Source organism: Lampris incognitus, chromosome 20 (assembly GCF_029633865.1).
Source record: "Lampris incognitus isolate fLamInc1 chromosome 20, fLamInc1.hap2, whole genome shotgun sequence".
Lineage (NCBI taxonomy): Eukaryota > Metazoa > Chordata > Actinopteri > Lampriformes > Lampridae > Lampris > Lampris incognitus.
In genome coordinates this window covers 7715858-7741027 of record NC_079230.1, presented here as the reverse complement: position 1 = coordinate 7741027, position 25170 = coordinate 7715858, and the positions used below count along the sequence as shown (strand labels likewise).

General features: G+C 45.8%; 1 protein-coding gene across 1 annotated transcript; it reads left to right on the top strand.

Annotated features, from left to right (window-relative positions):
• Positions 1–102: 102 nt before the first annotated feature.
• On the top strand, positions 103–13141 carry fcer1g (Fc epsilon receptor IgFc epsilon receptor Ig). The gene is made up of 5 exons (XM_056300332.1): positions 103–418; positions 6299–6390; positions 10229–10270; positions 10776–10796; positions 12733–13141. The coding sequence occupies exons 1-5, from the start codon at positions 358–360 to the stop codon at positions 12784–12786; spliced, it is 270 nt and encodes an 89-aa protein (XP_056156307.1). The 5' UTR covers positions 103–357; the 3' UTR covers positions 12787–13141.
• Positions 13142–25170: the final 12029 nt, after the last annotated feature.

Sequence of the window (25170 nt, the reverse complement as noted above, 5' to 3'; positions counted from 1 at the left end):
GATGGGTTCGTGTTGAGGTCGACAGGCACTGCAGGCTAAATGCAGCTAGCGTCCATGGCAAACGGTGTGTATTTGAAAGCTCAGAAGAGAAGGAGTCGGTTCACTGTTGAGTAAAGACCTGTGTAATGTGTCCTTCTGGTTTGGTGTTACAAGGGAAGTAGTCTTATGAGATCTGAGAGAAGTGGACTGAGAGCGCCAACCACAACTTCCCCTCTGGCTGTGCATAACACGCAGATCTGAGCTGTAGGGAAGGCAGACCAGCTACTTCTTCAGTGTGTTTTCTGCGCTGTAGTCCCGCCGAGAAAATAAAGAAGCCCACCCGCCCGACATCTGTGTGGAGCCGCCGTTACCGTCGCCATGTGGGACAGGGGCATGTTGCTATCGACCGTTTGTCTATGGATGAGTTTTGGAAATGCTGGTGAGTGGCGAGGGGGGGGGGGCATGGTTGCTTATCTCTTAGTGGAACGAAACCCTGTCCCATCGAGAGATAAGGATAAACCGCCCAACGTGTTTTACTGATTTTCAATATTTCAATGTTTAATTGGTAGCATTAAATATGAATTATTGTGACTTTGTTATTTTTTTTACATATTTTCGGTCGTCTGTACCCAGCGAGAGTCGTACGCATACTGTGTATTCCGAACTGCTGAAGTCTCGTCATTCGTTAAAAAACCAAAAATGAGCGACGATTCGCAGAAAACACCGACGCTTTTCCGTTTTGTTCTCGAGACGCTGGGGGGCATCGTTTCACAGGAGGCGTACGTTCGCTGTCACGGCGACGCCGCAGATCAGTTCCTGTCAAAGATGCCGCTCCGCACCTCTTCACCTGCAGCCTGCGTGTGAGGCTGCTTTGGTGACGGTCCACACGGGCTTGAGCAAATCGAGTCCCAGACTAGTCCTCCAGATACAAGTTCAAGGAGGACTGTAGGACAGCCTCGAGGCGGATCTGGCAACTTTTCTCAAGACAAGCCAAACAACAACAAACCCACAAAACAGACCCTAAATAGCTTGCAGTATGTATTCACTATCATTTGCCTCGCTGTAGAAGTCCACATTTACTCACGCTGAACAACCGCAGGGTCGTTGTGTTCATTGCGAAAGACTGCACGGCTGCAAACAATGCAGTCGTGCAATATCGCTGCAGAGAGGCCGAAGGGTTTGTCGTTGCTGGGTGAGAAGAGATTTGATATATAAACGTTAAAAAAAGGACCCAGGGATGAAAAACTGAAATCAAAATTCGTGCAGAGGAACAAACAAAGCCTCAAGGGTGCAGCTTTAGGTGCGCGTAGGTCAGTTGCTGTGTGATGCTGGCGACACTTAAGCGTGCGCTCGGTTATTTTAGGTGGCGGGCTACCTATTTGTTGTTTCCTTTGAACCCTTCTCGGGTCTGAAGAGCGGAAATCAGCGAGCGCTCCTGATGATAATGCACCACAGTATTCTAGCTGTCCACAAGCAAGAGATAACACGTATACTCTTCAGTTGGTTAGTCATGAGTTTATTCATGTCAAGTTTTGGTGGGTGTTTGTTTTTTTTTTGGTGTGGAAAAAAACAATTTTAAAATGTCGTCCTAACCAAGCCATTACTCGCTGTGGTTTCGCCCAAACATCCTTGATAAGGAACAGATATCCAGGGGTAGTACACTGCTTAAGAGATGTGGTCTCCAGATACCGTCTGTGAGGATGCAGCTATGGGTATATAGACAGTCTGTCTGTGAAGATGCAGCTATACGTATATAGACAGTCTGTCTGTGAAGATGCAGCTATAGGTATACAGACTGTCTGTGATGATGCAGCTATACGTATATAGACAGTCTGTCTGTGATGATGCAGCTATACGTATATAGACAGTCTGTCTGTGAAGATGCAGCTATGGGTATACAGACAGTCTGTCTGTGAAGATGCAGCTATAGGTATACAGACAGTCTGTCTGTGAGGATGCAGCTATAGGTATACAGACAGTCTGTCTGTGAGGATGCAGCTATAGGTATACAGACAGTCTGTCTGTGAGGATGCAGCTATAGGTATATAGACTGTCTGTGAGGATGCAGCTATAGGTATACAGACAGTCTGTCTGTGAGGATGCAGCTATAGGTATACAGACAGTCTGTTTGTGAAGATGCAGCTATAGGTATACAGACAGTCTGTCTGTGAAGATGCAGCTATAGGTATACAGACTGTCTGTGATGATGCAGCTATGGATATACAGACAGTCTGTTTGTGAAGATGCAGCTATAGGTATACAGACAGTCTGTCTGTGAAGATGCAGCTATAGGTATACAGACAGTCTGTCTGTGAAGATGCAGCTATAGGTATATAGACAGTCTGTCTGTGAAGATGCAGCTATAGGTATATAGACTGTCTGTGAGGATGCAGCTATAGGTATACAGACAGTCTGTCTGTGAGGATGCAGCTATAGGTATACAGACAGTCTGTCTGTGAGGATGCAGCTATAGGTATATAGACTGTCTGTGAGGATGCAGCTATAGGTATACAGACAGTCTGTCTGTGAGGATGCAGCTATAGGTATACAGACAGTCTGTTTGTGAAGATGCAGCTATAGGTATACAGACAGTCTGTCTGTGAAGATGCAGCTATAGGTATACAGACTGTCTGTGATGATGCAGCTATGGATATACAGACAGTCTGTTTGTGAAGATGCAGCTATAGGTATACAGACAGTCTGTCTGTGAAGATGCAGCTATAGGTATACAGACAGTCTGTCTGTGAAGATGCAGCTATAGGTATATAGACAGTCTGTCTGTGAAGATGCAGCTATAGGTATATAGACTGTCTGTGAGGATGCAGCTATAGGTATACAGACAGTCTGTCTGTGAGGATGCAGCTATAGGTATACAGACAGTCTATCTGTGAAGATGCAGCTATGGGTATACAGACAGTCTGTCTGTGAAGATGCAGCTATAGGTATACAGACAGTCTGTCTGTGAAGAAACAGCTATAGGTATATAGACAGTCTGTCTGTGAGGATGCAGCTATAGGTATACAGACAGTCTGTCTGTGAAGATACAGCTATAGGTATATAGACAGTCTGTCTGTGAGGATGCAGCTATGGGTATACAGACAGTCTGTCTGTGAAGATGCAGCTATAGGTATATAGACAGTCTGTCTGTGAGGATGCAGCTATAGGTATATAGACAGTCTGTCTGTGAGGATACAGCTATAGGTATATAGACAGTCTGTCTGTGAAGATACAGCTATAGGTATATAGACTGTCTGTCTGTGAAGATGCAGCTATAGGTATACAGACAGTCTATCTGTGAAGATGCAGCTATGGGTATACAGACAGTCTATCTGTGAAGATACAGCTATAGGTATATAGACAGTCTGTCTGTGAGGATGCAGCTATGGGTATACAGACAGTCTGTCTGTGAAGATGCAGCTATAGGTATATAGACAGTCTGTCTGTGAGGATGCAGCTATAGGTATATAGACAGTCTGTCTGTGAGGATACAGCTATAGGTATATAGACTGTCTGTCTGTGAAGAAACAGCTATAGGTATATAGACAGTCTGTCTGTGAAGATGCAGCTATAGGTATACAGACAGTCTGTCTGTGAAGAAACAGCTATAGGTATATAGACAGTCTGTCTGTGAGGATGCAGCTATAGGTATACAGACAGTCTGTCTGTGAAGATACAGCTATAGGTATATAGACAGTCTGTCTGTGAGGATACAGCTATAGGTATATAGACAGTCTGTCTGTGAAGATACAGCTATAGGTATATAGACTGTCTGTCTGTGAAGAAACAGCTATGGGTATACAGACTGTCTGTCTGTGAAGATGCAGCTATAGGTATACAGACAGTCTATCTGTGAAGATGCAGCTATGGGTATACAGACAGTCTATCTGTGAAGATGCAGCTATGGGTATACAGACAGTCTGTCTGTGAAGATGCAGCTATAGGTATACAGACAGTCTGTCTGTGAAGAAACAGCTATAGGTATATAGACAGTCTGTCTGTGAAGAAACAGCTATAGGTATACAGACAGTCTGTCTGTGAGGATGCAGCTATAGGTATATAGACAGTCTGTCTGTGAAGATGCACCTATAGGTATATAGACTGTCTGTCTGTGAAGATGCAGCTATAGGTATACAGACAGTTTGTCTGTGAAGATGCAGCTATAGGTATATAGACTGTCTGTGAGGATGCAGCTATAGGTATATAGACAGTCTGTCTGTGAAGATGCACCTATAGGTATATAGACAGTCTGTCTGTGAAGATGCAGCTATAGGTATACAGACAGTCTGTCTGTGAAGATGCAGCTATAGGTATATAGACTGTCTGTGAGGATGCAGCTATAGGTATACAGACAGTCTGTCTGTGAAGATACAGCTATAGGTATATAGACAGTCTGTCTGTGAGGATGCAGCTATAGGTATACAGACAGTCTGTCTGTGAAGATGCAGCTATAGGTATACAGACAGTCTGTCTGTGAGGATACAGCTATAGGTATATAGACAGTCTGTCTGTGAAGATACAGCTATGGGTATACAGACAGTCTGTCTGTGAGGATACAGCTATAGGTATATAGACTGTCTGGAGATGTGGCTACCCAATAAAATCCCGAGTGTTAATTTAACTTCCTCCATTTGTACACTCTCAGAGTTAAATTAACACTCAGTTTTGTACTGTGTATGGGTATATAGACAATCTGTCTGTGAAGATGCAGCTGTAGATATACAGACAGTCTGTGAAGGCACCCAAGATACACACTCAACTCAGGCTACTGTCCTAACACGTGTCCAACCAAACTCTCCAAACGTCGTTTCTATTCAAGCAGGGCCAAAGCTACGGAGGGTAATGATGGGGGGGGGGGGGTTTGAAACACGCTACATGTTGCTAGTTGGAGGGGAGGGCGAACCAGACTGGCCCGGACACCAAGGACCCTGCTGTTAGCTTGCTGTGAACCCTACGTAGGGAGGGAGCCAGGTAGCCATTTTCTGTAAAACCAGTTTGAGGCTTTAAAAGAGGTCATCAGCACAAATTTAGCTTCAGCACTTCGACTTCATGCCACCTCTTTTTCTGTCTAGTTGCTCGCTTCTCTTTGTGGTTTTTTTCTTTCTTTTTTTCTTTCTCTCGCTCTTTCGTTTCCCACCATCGTTTCGTCTAGTTTTCTTCCGTTCTCCTCCCCACAATCCTTTTCTTTTCCTTTCTTCTCTCCCACATCTCTGACCTGCCCGAATGCTCTGTCAGGTTACGCTTTTTCGTCCGTTTGACACGTTTTGTTTCTTCATCTCTTAAGTGGCTGTTGATGTCTGTTGTTTTCCCAGAAAGAACTTACAAAATGCGTTACCCAACCAGAGCCCGTTGCGTAAGTGTAACCAAAACAAATAAACAGAAAAAACAAGCAACTCCAAATTCACGATCAAACATGTGAATACACAAGTTTAATCGCCGTGTCTTTTGAAATGGCTCAAATTTAAAGGAAAAATGGGCACGAGATGCCGTATATAATAATGCAGAATATAATAAATGTAATACTGCAGAATGGAATAATGCAGAATGTGATAATGCAGAATATAATACTGCAGAATGTAATAATGCATAATATAATAATGCAGAATATAATACTGCAGAATGTAATAATGCATAATATAATAATGCAGAATATAATACTGCAGAATGTAATAATGCAGAATATAATAATGCAGAATGTAATACTGCAGAATGTAATAATGCAGAATATAATAATGCTGAATATAATAATGCAGAATATAATACAGCAGAATGTGATAATGCAGAATGTGATAATGCAGAATGTAATACCACAGAATATAATAATGCAGAATGTAATAATGCCAAATATAGTAATGCAGAATGTAATAATGCTGAATATAGTAATGCAGAATTGGGCAGCATGGTGGCCCAGTGGTTAGCAGTGTTGCCTCACAGCAAGAAGGCCCTGGGTTTGAACCCCAGCCCGTCCCAGGTCCTTTCTGTGTGCTGTTTGCGTGTTCTCCCCGTGTCTGCATGGGTTTTCTCCCACCATCAAAAAGACATGCATGTTAGGGTTAATACTCCTGCCTGTGCCCCTGAGCAAGGCAATGGAAAGAAGAACTGGATGTTGGTCCCCGGGCGCTACAGCTGCCCACTGCTCCTACACAATAGGATGGGTTACATGCGGAGAACACATTTGTCGTAAGAATACAATGACTGGCTTTCTTCTTTCTTTCTTCTAAATGTTGGGATGGTTGTGTCACCTGTCACCGCACGGTTAAAACGTGACACTGAACAAATGTGTTTATTAGCGCCTAAGTAAAACGTGTGTTTGTTCTCCTAGCGGCTATGCCCGATTCTCACATCTGTTACATCCTGGACGGCATTCTGTTTGTCTACGGCATCATCCTGACCGCCATGTACTGCAGACTCACGGTAGGCAGAAAAGGAGAAATACATGTACGCAAATGCAAGCTCTCATGTCAACTGTCATAAGCTGAGAACACTGTCCGAGATCCAGAAACCTCAGCGTTTCTGGAAACCCGGTTTCCTTGCTCTGTCAAGTCCATCTACCTCAGGCGTGTATGTAAGTAACCTGCCAACAGCTATTTCAGCGTCTCTGATATGTTCTTGGGCAGCACGGTGGCACAGTGGTTAGCGCGGTCGTCTCACAGCAAAAAGGTCCTGGGTTCGAGCCCCGGGGTAGTCCAACCTTGGGGGTCGTCCCGGGTCGTCCTCTGTGTAGAGTTTGCATGTCCTCCCCGTGTCTGCGTGGGTTTCTTCTGGGTGCTCCGGTTTCCTCCCACAGTCCAAAGACATGTAGGTCAGGTGAATGGGCCGTACTGAATTGTCCCTAGGTGTGAGTGTGTGTGTCTGTGTGTCGGCCCTGTGATGGCCTGGCGGCCTGTCAAGGGTGTCTCCCCGCCTGCCGCCCAATGACTGCTGGGATAGGCTCCAGCATCCCCGCGACCCTGGGAGCAGGATAAGTGGTTTGGATAATGGATGGCTGGATGATATATTCTCTGCACCACTGCACTTTATCACCTCTTATTTCACCTGTATAAGTCAGTCCTTGTGTATATATCTGAAGATTGTTGTGTTGTAGTGTTGTTATCCTATGTTAAGTACACTGAGAGAGCCACGAAACCGGAGTCAAAGTCCAAGTTTGTGCAAACCTATAAGGCCAGTAAACATGATTCTGACTCATTTCATAATGGTCAAGATAACCACCACGGATGAGGTGTGAGGCCTCCTGGGAAACGTGTCTTCCAGGTGGTGAAGTTATGCCCTACGTTCTAGGAGTTGACATATTTCTCACTAAAACTTACTGAGGGGCTGAGCTGTCATCTTCTGGTCTAGGAAGACGATTAAATGGTGGACGTTTCCCACCATCATGTGACCGTCATTGCGGCAATGGCAGGAGTTGAGGGTTTCTCGGAGTGGTTGACCTTTGGCAAGGTTCATGTTGTGTGCCGAAGATCGTGTGGATATTGGCGGTGGAAAGAAAAGAATTATAAATCTGAAATATCCATTTCATTGGGCACGACGCAACTAAAACGAAACGTAACATGAAACTTTTCTCAAATGAATGAGAGACTGCGTTTGGTTCGTTTTCCCCATTTGATGGCAGGCCACCTCGTCATGATCTCATAACAAACGCTGACTTGTTTTGGATTTTCCCTCAGTCATTTGTAAAGTGTTTTTATTAAAGTGTTTCGAAAAAAATGCAATGCAAGAAAATGAGGACTGTTTATACCATCATTACTACTAACTTATACTATCATTACTACTAAATGATACCATCATTACTACTAAATGATACCATCACTACTACTAACTTATACTATCGTTACTACTAAATGATACCGTCATTACTACTAACTTATACTATCATTACTACTAAATTATACCATCATTACTACTAACTTATACTATCATTACTACTAAATGATACCGTCATTACTACTACCTTATACTATCGTTACTACTAAATGATACCGTCATTACTACTAACTTATACTATCATTACTACTAAATGACACCGTCATTACTACTAACTTATACTATCGTTACTACTAAATGATACCATTATTACTACTAACTTATACTATCGTTACTACTAAATGATACCATCATTACTACTACCTTATACTATCGTTACTACTAAATGATACCATCATTACTACTAACTTATACTATCATTACTACTAAATGATACCGTCATTACTACTAACTTATACTATCGTTACTACTAAATGATACCATCATTACTACTAACTTATACTATCATTACTTCTAAATGATACCGTCATTACTACTAACTTATACTATCATTACTACTAAATGATACCGTCATTACTACTAACTTATACTATCATTACTACTAAATGATACCGTCATTACTACTAACTTATACTATCATTACTACTAAATGATACCGTCATTACTACTAACTTATACTATCGTTACTACTAAATGATACCATCATTACTACTAACTTATACTATCGTTACTACTAAATGATACCGTTATTACTACTAACTTATACTATCATTACTACTAAATGATACCGTCATTACTACTAACTTATACTATCGTTACTACTAAATGATACCATCATTACTACTAAATTATACTGTCATTACTACTAAATGATACCATCATTACTACTACCTTATACTATCATTACTACTAAATGATACCGTCATTACTACTAACTTATACTATCATTACTACTAAATGATACCGTCATTACTACTAACTTATACTATCGTTACTACTAAATGATACCATTATTACTACTAACTTATACTATCGTTACTACTAAATGATACCATCATTACTACTACCTTATACTATCGTTACTACTAAATGATACCATCATTACTACTAACTTATACTATCATTACTACTAAATGATACCGTCATTACTACTAACTTATACTATCGTTACTACTAAATGATACCATCATTACTACTAACTTATACTATCATTACTTCTAAATGATACCGTCATTACTACTAACTTATACTATCATTACTACTAAATGATACCGTCATTACTACTAACTTATACTATCATTACTACTAAATGATACCGTCATTACTACTAACTTATACTATCATTACTACTAAATGATACCGTCATTACTACTAACTTATACTATCATTACTACTAAATGATACCATCATTACTACTACCTTATACTATCGTTACTACTAAATGATACCGTTATTACTACTAACTTATACTATCATTACTACTAAATGATACCGTCATTACTACTAACTTATACTATCGTTACTACTAAATGATACCATCATTACTACTAAATTATACTGTCATTACTACTAAATGATACCATCATTACTACTACCTTATACTATCATTACTACTAAATGATACCGTCATTACTACTAACTTATACTATCATTACTACTAAATGATACCGTCATTACTACTACCTTATACTATCGTTACTACTAAATGATACCGTCATTACTACTAACTTATACTATCATTACTACTAAATGATACCGTCATTACTACTAACTTATACTATCGTTACTACTAAATGATACCATCATTACTACTAAATTATACTATCATTACTACTAAATGATACCATCATTACTACTACCTTATACTATCATTACTACTAAATGATACTGTCATTACTACTAACTTATACTATCATTACTACTAAATGATACCGTCATTACTACTAACTTATACTGTCATTACTACTAAATGATACCATCATTACTACTACCTTATACTATCGTTACTACTAAATGATACCGTCATTACTACTAACCTATACTATCGTTACTACTAAATGATACCATCATTACTACTAAATTATACTGTCATTACTACTAAATGATACCATCATTACTACTAACTTATACTATCATTACTACTAAATGATACCGTCATTACTACTAACTTATACTATCATTACTACTAAATGATACCGTCATTACTACTAACTTATACTATCGTTACTACTAAATGATACCATCATTACTACTAACTTATACTATCGTTACTACTAAATGATACTATCATTACTACTAAATGATACCATCATTACTACTAAATGATACCATCATTACTACTAAATTATACCATCATTACTACTAAATTATACAATCATTACTGCTAAATTATACCATCATTACTACTAAATTATACAATCATTACTGCTAAATTAAAACTAATAACAGCCATTGAACATGTCCTTCTCTCATGTCACACTCTCTCTGACAGGTCTTCAATGCTAAACAGAAAAAAGCTGAGGCCATAAAGCCAGTAAGGACACACACACACACACAAACACGCATGTAAGCGCACACGCATGCGCAATGCATGCACACATGCACGTACACATACACACACAAGAACACATGCATGCATGCACGCGCGCGCACACACATCCACACAAACATGCACACATGCATGCACACACATGCACACAAACACACATGCGTGCACACACACGTAAGTATGCACGCGCACACACGCACAGGTGCACGCAATAACAGTTGAAACCTACACTTAGATAAGTACACATGGGACATGCACTCCCAGTCACACTCATACAAAGTGTGGGGAGTCTTCTGCAACTTGTCTTTCTCTTCTTCCTCATGACATTCACAACTATGTAAAGCTGATAACAGGTGATTTCTGCATATGTCTTGTCTTTGGCTATGACACCAGATGTGTGAAAGTTGTCAGAAATGCTCACATCTCATGTGAGGACATGAAATCATCGTGTATCTAATGTCACGCTTGTTGTGTTATATTGTCCCCACAGACTGAAGAGTCCATCTATACGGTACGTGGCACATGTTGATCTTTCAATGGGACTGGAGGACCTACATTATATATTTATATATGAGATGGTGTGATGATGAGGGTGGTCTTTACATGGGAGATAATGTAAATATATGCGATGTAATGATCTGCTGTATGTGACATGGTGGACGCCTCCCAGTAGTGCTTCCTCTTTGTGACCGCCAACTGTTGTGTTGCATGTTGTAAAACTTTGACTTCTTCTGTGTTTCCGGGTTTAAAATACCCTTTTTTAGGGTGATTCTGTATCTGTACAAAACAAGTGTTTTGGTGCATGCTCAATAATCCAGGGAAGAAAATCAAAGGTCGAATGAGTTCATCTGGATACAAAGTTTATTGACAGATACAATGTTTATTGACAGATACAATGTTTATTGACAGATATGTTTCATCACTCAACTATCCAGATGAACTCATTCAACCTTCTTTGATGTACAAAACAAGGTTATTCTTTATCAAGGTGTCTTGATGCATGCTCAGCATGCTTTATCAAGGCTGTTACCTTTATTTAGGGATGAATTTCAGGACTGTTGGAGCCCCCCTTTTTTTATTTTATTTTTTTATTTCCCCCTTTTTCTCCCCAATTGTACCTGGCCAATTACCCCACTCTTCCAAGCCGTCCCGGTCGCTGCTCCACCCTCTTTGCCGATCCTGAGAGGGTTGCAGACTACCACATGCCTCCTCCGATACATGCGGCGTCGCCAGCAGCTTCTTTTCACCTGACGGTGAGGAGTTTCGCCAGGGGGACGTACAGTGTGGGAGGATCATGCTATTCTCCCCAGCCCCCCCCCCCCCAAAAAGGGCGCCCCGACCGACCAGAGGAGGCGCTAGTGCAGCGACCAGGACCCATACCCACATCCGGCTTCCCACCTGCAGACAGGGCCAATAGTGAGGTAACACGGGGATTCGAACCGCCGATCCCCGTGTTGGTAGATAACGGAATAGACCGCCACGCTATCCGGACGCCCCCAGAAGGGTCTTTTTTTTTCCCAACAAGCGGACATTTTATTTTTTCATTGTGAGCACAGAATACCTTATACAAGCTGGCCTTTGAGCTAGCATGGCTGCGAATACACTATACTTCGTGGTAAAACTCATAATTTAGCGAGGGATCATCAAATCACGGACGTTTCCAACTTAAAACCGTCATATGGTAGCGACTGTAAGCTTATTTTCCGGTGATTGCGGTTTGGTTTCATTGAACACCCCCTCCTCCACACACACACACACACACACACACACACACACACACGAAGTGGACAGCTGTGTTGGTGTAAATACTATTTAATAGTGTATGAACGCCAGCGCTCTCTCTCTCTCTCTCTCTCTCTCTCTCTCTCTCTCTCTCTCTCTCTCTCTCTGTCTGTCTGTCTGTTTCTCTCTCTGTGTCTGTCTCTCTGTCTGTCTCTCTGTCTGTCTGTCATGTGCACAGTGGGTGTGGGTGGGTTGCACTCGGGTGTCTAATTCTTGTGGGTTTAAAGAGTTGAGTTTTTGTGCATTGTGTAGTTTTGATTTTGAGACGCGACCTTTAAAGCCGGGTTGTGAAGTCAGTCAGACTGAGCATTATTCAGCAGAGGCTTCCCTCTCCAAACCTGGGTTGTTGAATGGATATTATTGGGACTGTTAAAGATGCATGTTAAGGACTTGCTTGTCATTTGACAAATATTGTTTATATTGTTAAAAAGATGTGAAGTCTGGGTTTTTTTTGGTAATTTTTTGTTAAATACTTGTTTTAAAATAAAAAAACCCCATCAAATTCTCTCTCTTCTCTGTCTGTCTGTCTCTCTCTCTCCCTCTCTGTCTGTCTGTCTCTCGCTCTCTGTCGCTCGCTGTCTCTCTGTCTTTATCTCTCTCTGTCTGTCTTTATCTCTCTCTCTTTCTGTCTGTCTCTCTCTGTCCATCTCTCTCTCTCTCTCCAGGGTTTGTCTCCTCATCCCCAGGACACATACGAGACCATCGGTCAAAAGAAATGAAATGGTGCCTTCACTCTTGCACCATGTCGACCCATAGCTTCTTGGGGAACATTTGTCAAGAGAGAATAGTTTTGTAGCAGCATCGCCTTCTGAATGTTTTTCTTTTTTTTTTTACAATTCAACACGGGTAAAAACAGAAGTTTAACAGACACGCAAGTCTGAAACAAGGAAGTTGAACCAAAAAAAAAAAAAGAGCTGTTCTTATCTTTCCCTGGTCAGTCTTCTTTATTGTACATGAAACCGAGTGGCTCTGCAAAAACATGTTGTATTACTGGATTCTATTTAAACACATATTGTCGGCCATTTTAATGCCTTAACGGCATGCTATGCTGTAATGTCGTCTAATAAAGGGTTTCGTGGATGTTTGCTGGTTGTCCGTCATTGTTGATTTTTAACGTGCAGATGTGATGCTTGACAGTGATGACTCTGACCCAACCTCCCACCACACATTACTGGCCCACTCACTTCCTCTTTCTCGTTAACCCTAACTAGAAATTCCATCCATCTGTTTGCAGGAATCTGTGTGAGTAATGGGTTCAGTCCCTGGGTGTGCATGGGTGAAAGGTCTGCATGATGACACAATGAGAGGAAGAGGCTACGTTGTCAAGTCCCTGAGCAGTTTTGCAGCCGCAGGAGGGCAATATGACGTAACAATATGTGATTCATGTCATTTCCTACATGATTCATGTGTCTATCATATACCAACATAAGGGATTCAATCCGGCAATCCCCGTGTTGGTAGGCAATGGAATAGACCGCCACACCACCCGGATGCCACGTTTGTTTTTTTCTATACTTGTGAAGACCGTCATTGACCGCATTTGTTCTCTAGCTCCTAACCTTAGCCAGCCCAAATGTTCTCACTTTCCCACTGCAGACACGGGGAGACCATGCAAACTCCACACAGAGGACGACCTGGGATGACCCCCAAGGTTGAACAACCCTGGGGTTCGAACCCAGGACCTTCTTGCTGTGAGGTGACAGCGCTAACCTCTGGGCCACTGTGTCGCCGAGTGTCCTCACTCTGTCACGGTCATGGTTGTGCCTCCACCAGCAGAGTTACAGCACCTCACCTAGAAAAGGGAAACCGGGGCCCCCTCCCGGAGCCAGACCTGGGAAGGGAGCTCGTCAGCGAACGTCTGGTGGCTGGGCCTTGGCCCATGGGGCCCGGTCGGGCCCAGCCTGAAAAACAACATGGAGCCACTACCCTGTGGACCCACCACATGCGGGGATGAGCATTGGGGTAGGGTGCAATGCAGGCTGGGTGGCAGGCAAAGGCGGGGACCAGGACGTGCTGACCTCCGGCATTGCAGATTGGTCCTTGGAACATGGAATATCACCTCTCTGGCAGGGAAGGAGCCTGAGCTGGTGCAGGAGGTGAAGTATCACCAACTAGATATAATTGGGCTCACCTCCACACATAGGATGGGGCTCTAGTACCAAACTCCTGGAGAGGGGCTGGACTCATTACTTTTTCTGAGTTGGCCAAGGTGACAGGCACCGGATGGGTGTGGGGATACTCACAAGTCCCCGGTTGAGCGCCGCTGTTGGAGTTCTCCCTGGGGAATGAGAGGGTCGCCTCTATACGAATGCGAGTCATTCGGGGGAAGGCTTTGATTGTTGTGTGAGCTTATGCACCGAATAGCAGTTTGGAGTATCCGGCCTTCTTGGAGTCTCTGGGTGGTGTCCTGGATAGGGCTCCACCTCAGGACTCTGTAGTTCTGCCGGGGTACTTCAATGCTGATGTGGGCAACGATGGAGAAACCTGGAGGCATGACTGGGAGGAACGGCCTCCCCGATTTGAACCCGAGCGGTGCCTTGTTGGACACTCAGGTGAAGAGAGGAGCAGAGCTGTCAACCGATCACCACCTGGTGGTGAGTTGGATCAGATGGCAGGGAAGGCTGCCGGGCAGACCTGGCAAACCCAAACGTGTAGTCAGGGTGAACTGGGAATGTCTGGCAGAGGCCCCTGTCCATGAGGTCTTCAACTCCCACCTCTGGAAGAAGTTCTCGTGTATCCCAACGGAGGCTGGGGACATGGAGTCTGAGTGGGCCATGTTCAAAGCCTCTATTGCAGATGCGGCAGGCAGGAGCTGTGGTCATAAGGTCATCGGTGCCTGTCGAGGTGGCAACCTAAGAACCCACTGGTGGACACCGGCGGTGAGGGAAGCTGTCAGGCTGAAGAAGGAGGCCTTTCGGACTTGGTTGGCCCAGGGGTCTCCTGAAGCAACAGACAGGTACTGGGAGGCCAGAAGGGCTGCCACTTCGGCAGTCACAAAAGCAAAAACTCAGGTGTGGGAGGAGTTCGGCGAGGCTATGAAGGAGGACTTTCGGTTAGCCTCAAGGAAGTTCTGGCAAACCATCCGGCGACCCAGGAAGGGGAAGCAGGCTTGACTCAGGCTGTGTTCCGCCGGGGAGGGGAACTGTTGACCAGGACTGGGGATATTGTCGAGCAGTGGAAAGAACACTTTGAGGAGCTCCTGAACCCAGCTAACACGTCCTCAGTGGAGGAGGTAGAGTCTGAAGACTCAGGGGAAGCCCCACCCATATCCCTGGCAGAGGTCTCTGAGGTAGTTAAAAAGATCCTTGGTGGCAAGGCGCCGGGTGTGGATGAGATTCACCCTGAGATGCTGAAGGCTGTGGACATTGTTGGACTGTCTTGGTTGACATGCCTCTTCAGTGTCACGTGGAGGTTGGGGACAGTACCTGTGGAGTGGCAGACTGGGGTGGTGGTTCCCATATTCAAAAAGGGGGACCGGAGGGTGTGCTCCAATTATCGGGGCATCACATTGCTCAGCCTCCCTGGTAAAGTCTACTCTACGGTGCTCGAAAGGAGGCTCCAAGCGATTGTCGAACCTCGGATCCAGGAGGAACAATGGGGATTCCATCCTGGCCGTGGAACAATGGACCAACTCTTTACTCTTGCGGACGTGCTGAGGGGGGCATGGGAGTTTGACCAGCCAGTCTACATGGGTTTTGTGGACTTGGAGAAGGCTTACAACCGTGTACCCCGGGGCACTCTGTAGGGGGAACTGCAAGAGTATGGGATACCAGGGCAGTTGCTACAAACCATCTGATCCTTATATAACCAAAGTGAGAGCTGTGTCCGCATTCTCGGCACAAAGTCAAACACGTTTTCGGTGGGTGTCGGACTCCATCAAGGTTGTCCCTTGTCTCCGATTCCGTTTGTGATATTCATGGACAGGATCTCAAGGCGCGCCAAGGTGAGGAGTGTGTCTGTTTTGAGAACCTCAGAATTGCATCTCTGCTCTTCGCAGATGATGTGGTTTTGTTGGCTTCATAAGAACGCGACCTTCAGCGCGCACTGGGGCGGTTTGCAGCTGAGTCTGAGATGGCTAGGATGAGTGTCGGCACCTCCAGGTCTGAGGCCGTGGTTCTCGACCAGAAAATGGTGGATTGCTCTCTTCGGGTTGGGGATGAGTTGTTGCCTCAAGTGAAGGAGTTCAAGTATCTCAGGGTCTTGTTCACGAGTGAGGGTCGGATGGAGCGGGAGATTGGCAGGCGGATTGGTGCAGCATCAGCAGTAATGCGGAGGTTGTACCGGACCGTTGTGGTGAAGAGGGAGCTTAGCCGGAGGGCAAAGCTCTCAATTGACCAGTCAATTTTCGTCCCAACCCTCACCTATGGTCATCAGCTTTGGGTAGTGACCGAAAGGGTGAGGTCGCGGATACAAGCGGCTGAAATGAGTTTCCTCCGTAGGGTGTCTGGGCTCAGCCTTAGAGATAGGGTGAGGAGCTCGGACATCCGGAGGGAGCTCGGAGTGGAGCCAGTTCAGGTGGTTCGGGCATCTGATCAGGATGCCTTTCTTTGGAGGTTTACCGCGCACGGCCAACTGGGAGGAGACCCCGGGGTAGACCCAGAACTCGCTGGAGGGGACTACATGTCCAATGTGGCCTGGGGGCGCCTTGGGATCCCCCAGGAGGAGCTGGAGGGCGTTGCTGGGGACAGAGACGTCTGGAGTGCCCTACGTAGCTTGCTGCCACCGCGACCCCACCCTGGAGAAGCGGCTGGTGATGAATGAATGAATGAATGAATGAATGAATGAAAATGAGAAACGAGAACGCGCTGCCTCAGAGCGAGATGATTCGTAACTGGTGTGTTATCCGATAGCCTAATTTCTACACAGATTAGGTGATATTCATACCGGTTCAAATAAACAATTTAACAGTATTTTTCCCCCATCTTTCTCTAAAGCCCAGTATCACGTTTCAGTAACTTGCGAACCGCAACTTCAGCTCGAACACGTCACCTTTATTGCGTGCCGCATATCACAACTGTTTTCCGGCAGACTGTCGTAAAAACGGCCGTAACTTCTGCGGCAACCTCAGCCCATGACTGGTGTGGCTCATACGCAACACCCGGCCCATCGACTGTGCTGATCGGCCTCACGTCCTTGCCTGTGGACGAAGTAAGTTTCTTGGCGTAGGCCTCTTGCCGTGCTGCAGACAGCGAGCTTGTGGCGGGCGGTGTAAACTATAAGTGGAGACGTGGCTGTTTGGGTGGAGTTCCGGACATCAGGCCATGCTCCTTTTCCAGTGTCCTCAGGCTACTGGTGGTGGACCGGCAAGCTAACTAGCTTACACAGCTTGCGTACGACTCTGTGTCGAGGTTCCGCAAGTTTTCCTAATTCTTTTTGGAGGTGGTAGGTATTGTCTCAGAGAGTAAGGGGAAAAATCCCAGAAAATTAAAATTATGCATAATTATGCATAAATATGCAAAATATAAATTTTTCTAAAAAATGGCTAAAAACCACTTTTCTCGGCATTTCAGATGATTCTGAGCATTGGGGGGGGGGGAGTTGGAGTGGGGGGGTTTAGGGGCAGGGGGAAGGCGGTTAGCTGGCAGGGTGAAGAGGAGGGAGATGTAGACGGGTGGATCACCAAACCGCTACATTGTAGCGGGGCTCTTCTAGTCTTCTCATATATTTTCGGAATGTGTGTGTGTGTGTGTGTGTGTGTGGTGTTAGTGTAGATAGCGGGACCGAAAACTAAAGCACTTATGATCCTAATTATTTTTGGAGGTGGTAGGTATTGTCTCAGAGAGTAAAGGGGAAAATCCCAGAAAATTAAAAATTATGCATAAATATGCAAAATATGAATTTTTCTAAAAATGGCTAAAAACCACTTTTCTCTGAATTTCAGATGATTCTGAGCATCTTTGATTTTTTCGAGTATATAAAACTTTTTTTGTGGGACTTAGAAATGTTTTGGCATTATGCAAAATATATATGCATTTTTGCAAAAATGCACTTATGATCCTCATTTTTTTTGGAGGTGGTAGGTATTGTTCCAGAGAGGACCAGAAAAATAGCAGAACATTAAAATATAATTATGCATAATTATGCAAAATATGCATTTTCTAAAAAAAAACAATTTTCTCGGCATTTCAGATGATTCTGAGCATTTGGGGGGGAGGGAGTTGGAGTGGGGGGTGGTGGGTTTAGGGGCAGGGGGAAGGCGGTTAGCTGGCAGGATGAAGAGGAGGGAGATTTAGACGGGTGGATCACCAAACCGCTACATCGTAGCGGGGTTCTTCTAGTTCGGTTATAGAGTCTAAACTCGAATATTCGTTGACAGCGCTAGTCAGGGGGGAGTGTACCTGGATTCCTCGCTGTCTCATTTTGGACCCCTCCCTCATCCAGGACTTCCATCGAGACCATCCAGACGAGCCTGGTGGTTCACCTGGCCTGGAGGCTCCCCCTGAGGGGGTGGTACTGTACTGACATGGCCGTGCCTCCAGTTTATTCCTTGTGTTTCTAGTGTTTCTCTGTCTCCTGTGCTCCCCCGCCTGCCGGTTGGTGTTGTGTATTCTAAGCCTCGCTCTCATGTTGTTGGTTGTTATCACTGCCTCCTCCCTGTGCCGTAGAATCGCTGCATTGCCTGCCTGTTTCCCTGTTCAGCCTCCTGTTCAGTCATCCAGCCACGCTCGCAAACCGACCGTCCCCCCTGGTTTGCCTTGCTTCTCCAGCCAGTAACTGCCCTCTGCCCTCTGGCCCGGCCTGGCCTGCCGTAACCCCCACCTCCATTCGCCTTCGCTCTCCGACAACAGCCAAACCTCCTCTCATTCGGTCTACTCTGAGTCCGTGTTCTGCGTTCAGGTTCCCTTTGTTGATCGTAACACACTCTTAACACACTTTTGGTCCACACAAATACGAACAGGTACGCACACTAGTGTTTCCTCCGACAGAGGGTGCAAAGGGGACGAATTAAGTGAGATCGGCTCCTAAGGTTTTGCAGTGTCTTCATTTTAACACCTTGGACGGTGTGGAGACGAAGCAAGAGAGGCATGACTGAGATGGCTTGGACATGTGTGGGGGAGAGATGCTGGGTGTATTGGGTGGGGGAGGGGGATGCTGAATGTGGAGCTGCCAGGGAAGAGGAGAAGAGGAAGGCCAAAGAGGAGGTTTATGGATGTGGTGAGGGAGGACATGCAGGTGGCTGGTGTGACAGAGGAAGATGCAGAGGACAGGAAGAGATGGAAACAGATGATCCACTGTGGCGCCCCCTAATGGGAGCTGCCGAAAGACGTAGTAGTAGGAGTAGTGAATAAACAAATGATGTCTCTGCCAGTGAGGGAGCTAAGTTTTTGAAGCGGTGCTCCTGGTAGAGAGGCCATCAATGGCTTGCGGTGAATACGTACTGTAACCCTTCTCAGAACATAAGCTGGTTACCGTGGGTTAATAGGTCATTTAGAAGCTTTCATGGCTTACAAGTTTTCACAATGTTCTATTAGAGGCCTATACGTGTATTTTGATGTATAATGTGCAAAGGACAATAGTGAATTGTGTACATGGGATTAGAGTGGTGTAATTATTACAGTACCAGAACTGCTTATTAAAGCATAGACTCCCACCTGTCGTATTAGGCCTACGTAAAAAAAACATATTCAAATGGGGGAAAGCATTGTGGGGTTATTGGTGCCAGCTCCAGATGTTTGAAAGACTAGACTTTTAAAAAAAAATTTTTTTTCTTTTTTTAGGCAGTCTAAAAGGATCCAAAAGGTACCCTTTGTCTTGTACATCATACGATATCGAGGCTGCGGTGAAGGTCTTTGTCGATCGGTTCGTCTCGCCGCTCTCTCTGGAGGTGGTTAAAACTCGATCTCCGTATTTGCCATTTCACCTGCTTCTGCTGTGTGCCAGGAGCGTGTAAAGACGCGAAAACAACTGGCGTGCTGCTTTAACCGAACTGGAAAGGCGAGTTTTGTGTGTGAGTGTGCATGCGCATGCACGTGTGTGTGTTTGTATGCATGAGTGTGAGAAAGACAGTTTAGGTGTGTGAGGGGGGGGGTTAGAAGGGAAGAGAGAGAGGGGGGAGTTAGGAGGGAGAGAGTAAGGGAGCATTAGAAGGAGAGGGGGAGTTAGGAGGGAGAGAGCGAGGGAGCATTAGAAGGAGAGGGGGGAGTTAGGAGGGAGAGAGCGAGGGAGCATTAGAAGGAGAGGGGGGAGTTAGGAGGGAGAGAGCGAGGGAGCATTAGAAGGAGAGGGGGGAGTTAGGAGAGAGCAAGGGAGCATTAGAAGGAGAGGGGGGAGTTAGGAGAGAGAGAAAGAGCAAGAGAGGGGTGAAGTTAGAAGGGGAGGGGGAGTTAGAGAGAGAGTAAGGGAGCATTAGAAGGAGAGGGGGAGTTAGGAGGGAGAGAGCGAGGGAGCATTAGAAGGAGAGGGGGGAGTTAGGAGGGAGAGAGCGAGGGAGCATTAGAAGGAGAGGGGGGAGTTAGGAGAGAGCAAGGGAGCATTAGAAGGAGAGGGGGGAGTTAGGAGAGAGAGAAAGAGCAAGAGAGGGGTGAAGTTAGAAGGGGAGGGGGAGTTAGAGAGAGAGTAAGGGAGCATTAGAAGGAGAGGGGGAGAGAGCGAGGGAGCATTAGAAGGAGAGGGGGGAGTTAGGAGGGAGAGAGCGAGGGAGCATTAGAAGGAGAGGAGGGAGTTAGGAGAGAGCAAGGGAGCATTAGAAGGAGAGGGGGGAGTTAGGAGAGAGCAAGGGAGCATTAGAAGGAGAGGGGGGAGTTAGGAGAGAGAGAAAGAGCAAGAGAGGGGTGAAGTTAGAAGGGGAGGGGGAGTTAGAGAGAGAGTAAGGGAGCATTAGAAGGAGAGGGGGGAGTTAGGAGGGAGAGAGCGAGGGAGCATTAGAAGGAGAGGGGGGAGTTAGGAGGGAGAGAGCGAGGGAGCATTAGAAGGAGAGGGGGGAGTTAGGAGAGAGCAAGGGAGCATTAGAAGGAGAGGGGGGAGTTAGGAGAGAGAGAAAGAGCAAGAGAGGGGTGAAGTTAGAAGGGGAGGGGGAGTTAGAGAGAGAGTAAGGGAGCATTAGAAGGAGAGGGGGAGAGAGCGAGGGAGCATTAGAAGGAGAGGGGGGAGTTAGGAGGGAGAGAGCGAGGGAGCATTAGAAGGAGAGGGGGGAGTTAGGAGGGAGAGAGCGAGGGAGCATTAGAAGGAGAGGGGGGAGTTAGGAGAGAGCAAGGGAGCATTAGAAGGAGAGGGGGGAGTTAGGAGGGCGAGAGCAAGGGAGCATTAGAAGGAGAGGGGGGAGTTAGGAGAGAGAGAGCGAGGGAGCATTAGAAGGAGAGGGGGGAGTTAGGAGGGAGAGAGTGAGGGAGCATTAGAAGGAGAGGGGGGAGTTAGGAGAGAGCAAGGGAGCATTAGAAGGAGAGGAGGGAGTTAGGAGAGAGAGAGCGAGGGAGCATTAGAAGGAGAGGGGGGAGTTAGGAGAGAGCAAGGGAGCATTAGAAGGAGAGGGGGGAGAGAGCGAGGGAGCATTAGAAGGAGAGGGGGGAGTTAGGAGAGAGCAAGGGAGCATTAGAAGGAGAGGAGGGAGTTAGGAGAGAGAGAGCGAGGGAGCATTAGAAGGAGAGGGGAGAGTTTGGAGAGAGCAAGGGAGCATTAGAAGGAGAGGGGGGAGTTAGGAGAGAGAGAAAGAGCAAGAGAGGGGGGAAAGAGTTAGAAGGGGAGAGGGGGAGTTAGGAGAGAGAGCGAGGGAGCATTAGAAGGAGCGAGCGAGTGGGGAGTTAGGAGAGCGAGAGGGGGAGAGAGGAGAGAAAGAGGGAGTTAGAAGAGGAGGGGGGAGTTAGGAGAGAGAGAGCGAGGGAGCATTAGGAGGAGAGGGAGAGAGAAAGGGGGAAGAGTTCGAAGGAGCGAGAGAGAAGGGGAGTTAGGAGAGAGCGAGGGAGCGTTGGAAGGAGAGGGGGGAGGTAGGAGAGAGAGGGAGGGGAAAGAGAGAGAGAGAGAGAGAGAGAGTGAAAGAGGGAGGTGTTGTGACAGGTGTATCTCAGACAGGTTGCAGCACCTTAGTTGGCAGCTCGGCAGATTGTATGGCGTGTCCTCACCCCTCCACCGGGATATCGGCGTCCCATCTGAAGGATTAAAAACGTTTCGCCAAGACGCGCCGTGAAGGGCCTCGGCTTCTGCTTTGAAGACGTTGTGGGGAGGATTTCCGCCGCAGGTTCCCCCTGAGGATGTTCCTGCAGCCGTATGGGCCATAAGTCAACGCCGGATCACAGAGATAGGCAGTGCACTTTGTGAAGTGCGTGGTTTTTGGTTCTTGTTTTGCTGGCTTTTCTAAGTTGGCCCTCGTTCCAGGATATCCTTAACGCAACTTGGGATTTCTTTGGACTGATTCTCTTGTGGTTTGCTCCAACTTGGTCGTCTAGACGGTCGTATGTTTCGTCGCAGAGCCGGGAACCCGCCAGAGAGAATGACATCGCTGCTTCTGAACAGGCTGTTATCGTGTCTGCTGGTCCTTGGGATTTGGGGTAAGGAGAGGACTTCTTTTTGCATCGATTCATCCCATAATTGCTTTTATTGTTGTTTACATCCCATATCAGTTGACTTTTTTTTTTTTCTATCTTAGTTCTGGTGAGTTTGGGGCAAGTGAGATGGACAGACGGGGGATGAAAAAGAAAACTTCTTTAAGATTAAGATGTACTTTATTAATCCCCGTGAGGAAATTCATCTTCTGTATTTAACCCATCCTAGCCGTGTAGCTAGGAGCGGTGGGCAGCTGCAGTGCAGCACCCGGGGACCAACTCCGGTTTGTCTTGCCGTGCCTTGCTCAGGGGCGCGAGACAGGAGTATTAACCCCAACATGCATGTCTTTTTGATGGCGGGAGGACGCTGGAATACCTGGCGGAAAGCCGAGCGGACACGGGGAGAACATGCAAACTCCACACAGAAAGGACCTGGGATGGCATGTTCCTGGTATCGGTGTTTGGCTATCAGTGTTCTCATCAGCTCATAAATCAGTCGATGCTTTGCAGGGAATATATGGCTTAAATAGCTAAGGCGAGCTATTTTTTGCGATAGTTATGTGATTAAATCCAAATGTGGCATGTGTAGAAACTACCTTTTTGTTTGTTTAGTTTTGCATAGCCTCAATGTGTTGCCACCCCCCATCCCGGATATGTTTATTACACCGGCATAGGTGGCCAGCTTTATAAGGGATCGCCTTCTCGGGAACATAATAGGAGAAAAACACTCGAGGTTCTGCCTGACATTTCAGGTATAACAGGTTGCTGTCTCAAGTCTGTGATTCAGAGCTATTGCATAGACCCAAAAAGTTGTGTGTGGGTGGCAGGGCCGGAGCAGCGGTTTTAAAAGCGTGGGGGGATCTAGGGGTGGGACATGACCACTGCAACCTCCTGCCTTCAGCCCCCATTCCAGTATCCACAGCACGCCAAATAAAAATGAATGCCGTGCATTGCTACATTTACTTCACCATCATGGGCAAATATCGAGTTCAAAATGTACACCTGTAGCACCACAACCTTCACCCCAAGATGCTATATTAACTTCTAACCCCCCCCCCATTTCCTCTGCCTCCTGCTGAGTGCCTCTCTACCAGAAACACGCTAACATGTCTACAGCATGAAATATGATATGAGGGCAAACCTTAAAACTAATTTCATTTGACTGCTCACCTGTGCAACATTAACTTCATTAACCTAACATTAACTTCATCCTCTCATTGAGGTTGATGCCTGATGTGATTGCCTATCCTAAACAAGCAGAACAGAACAGAACAGTAATAGGGATGAGTTGATGTAGGAACATTTTCTTTTTAATAGGCTTTAAACTCAAATAAGTAGCTCCAAGTTACATAAATGAACACCTGCATAGCATTAATGCAAGAACCAAATTAATGTACTACTGTAAAACTGAGTGATTGTAATCTTAGATTGCAAGCTAGCTTTCAGTTTCCTTCCAAAGCAAAGACCGACTTAGCAACACACACACACACACACACACACACACACACACATATATATATATATATACAGTCCCCAAAAGAGGGGGACATTAAGAATTTAACTTGCTACATACCTGTGAAACTGCTATCCAGCTAAACAATGTCCGCTATCATTAGCTTGCATTAAGTTTGTTTACCTCCTGGCTTGCATTTGGAATGATTGAGGTAGCTAGCTAGCTCAGGCGACTAGCATGGGTGCAAGTCCATGAATACTGGGATGGCGTCCAGCGCTTTACCTGTGCCCCCGTCCATATTGTTAGCGGTTGTGTCAGGAAGGGCATCCGACGTAAAATTTTCAAATCGGTATGCGGATTGACACGACCATACCGGATCAGTTGAGGCTCCATACCAAATTGGTCAAGGCCTTGGTCAACAATGGCTGCCATTGGTAGGATGACCAGACATCCCGGTTTGTCCGGGATTGTCCCGGTTTCAAGCTGGGTGTCCCGAGTCCCGGCTACTCTAGCCTGTCTTTTTCTTGTGGGAGGGGATAAAAATCCTTCAATGTATCATGTCCGGCGAGACAGACAGGCTTGTGAGCGCGTGCATGTGCTCGTGCACCAACATGCAGTACACTTTTTAGGGTCCCGGTTTGGGATTTGCAAAATCTGGTAACCCTAGCCATTGGTGCTGTGCCTTCACAGGGTACTGATGGAAACCGAGAAGCCCAACCGCTCTCAGTGTCCCTCAACCCACCTGCACATATCATGACCTAGCTCACGTAGCTTTGATATAATCAATTTCTTGCATTTAACGTTCTGTCTCGAAACCGGTTACACTTGATTGTTTCTGTGTTTGAGTTTGAAATTAATCAAGTGCTACTTATCCCCAAGCTGCAGTGAGCTAATGCAACTCATGAGACACACACCTTTGCAGCTATCTGACTTCGGCCCTTCCAGCAATAAAAGCTATAGCTTGGGGCCAGGGCATTGACAGACGCTGTAACTTGGACCCGTGCATTAATCGAGGCCCTAGACGAGACACCCAGTTCAACAGAGAGTGTGTTTAGGGTTGTATCTGATATCGCCGTGTTGGTGGTGTTCCTACAACATCATAATTAATGTTGCTTCAGGACCAAAATTGCAACTTGTGCTGTTGTGCCTTTGCAACTCGGGGGGGGGGGGTGTGT

Bases quoted from the DNA above. Each gene is read 5' to 3' on its own strand.
- fcer1g (XM_056300332.1), top strand. From the start codon at position 358: ATGTGGGACAGGGGCATGTTGCTATCGACCGTTTGTCTATGGATGAGT. The intron at 419-6,298 runs GTGAGTGGCGAG...TTGTTCTCCTAG, and splicing joins GATGAGTTTTGGAAATGCTG to CGGCTATGCCCGATTCTCAC. The intron at 10,797-12,732 runs GTACGTGGCACA...CTCTCTCTCCAG, and splicing joins CTGAAGAGTCCATCTATACG to GGTTTGTCTCCTCATCCCCA.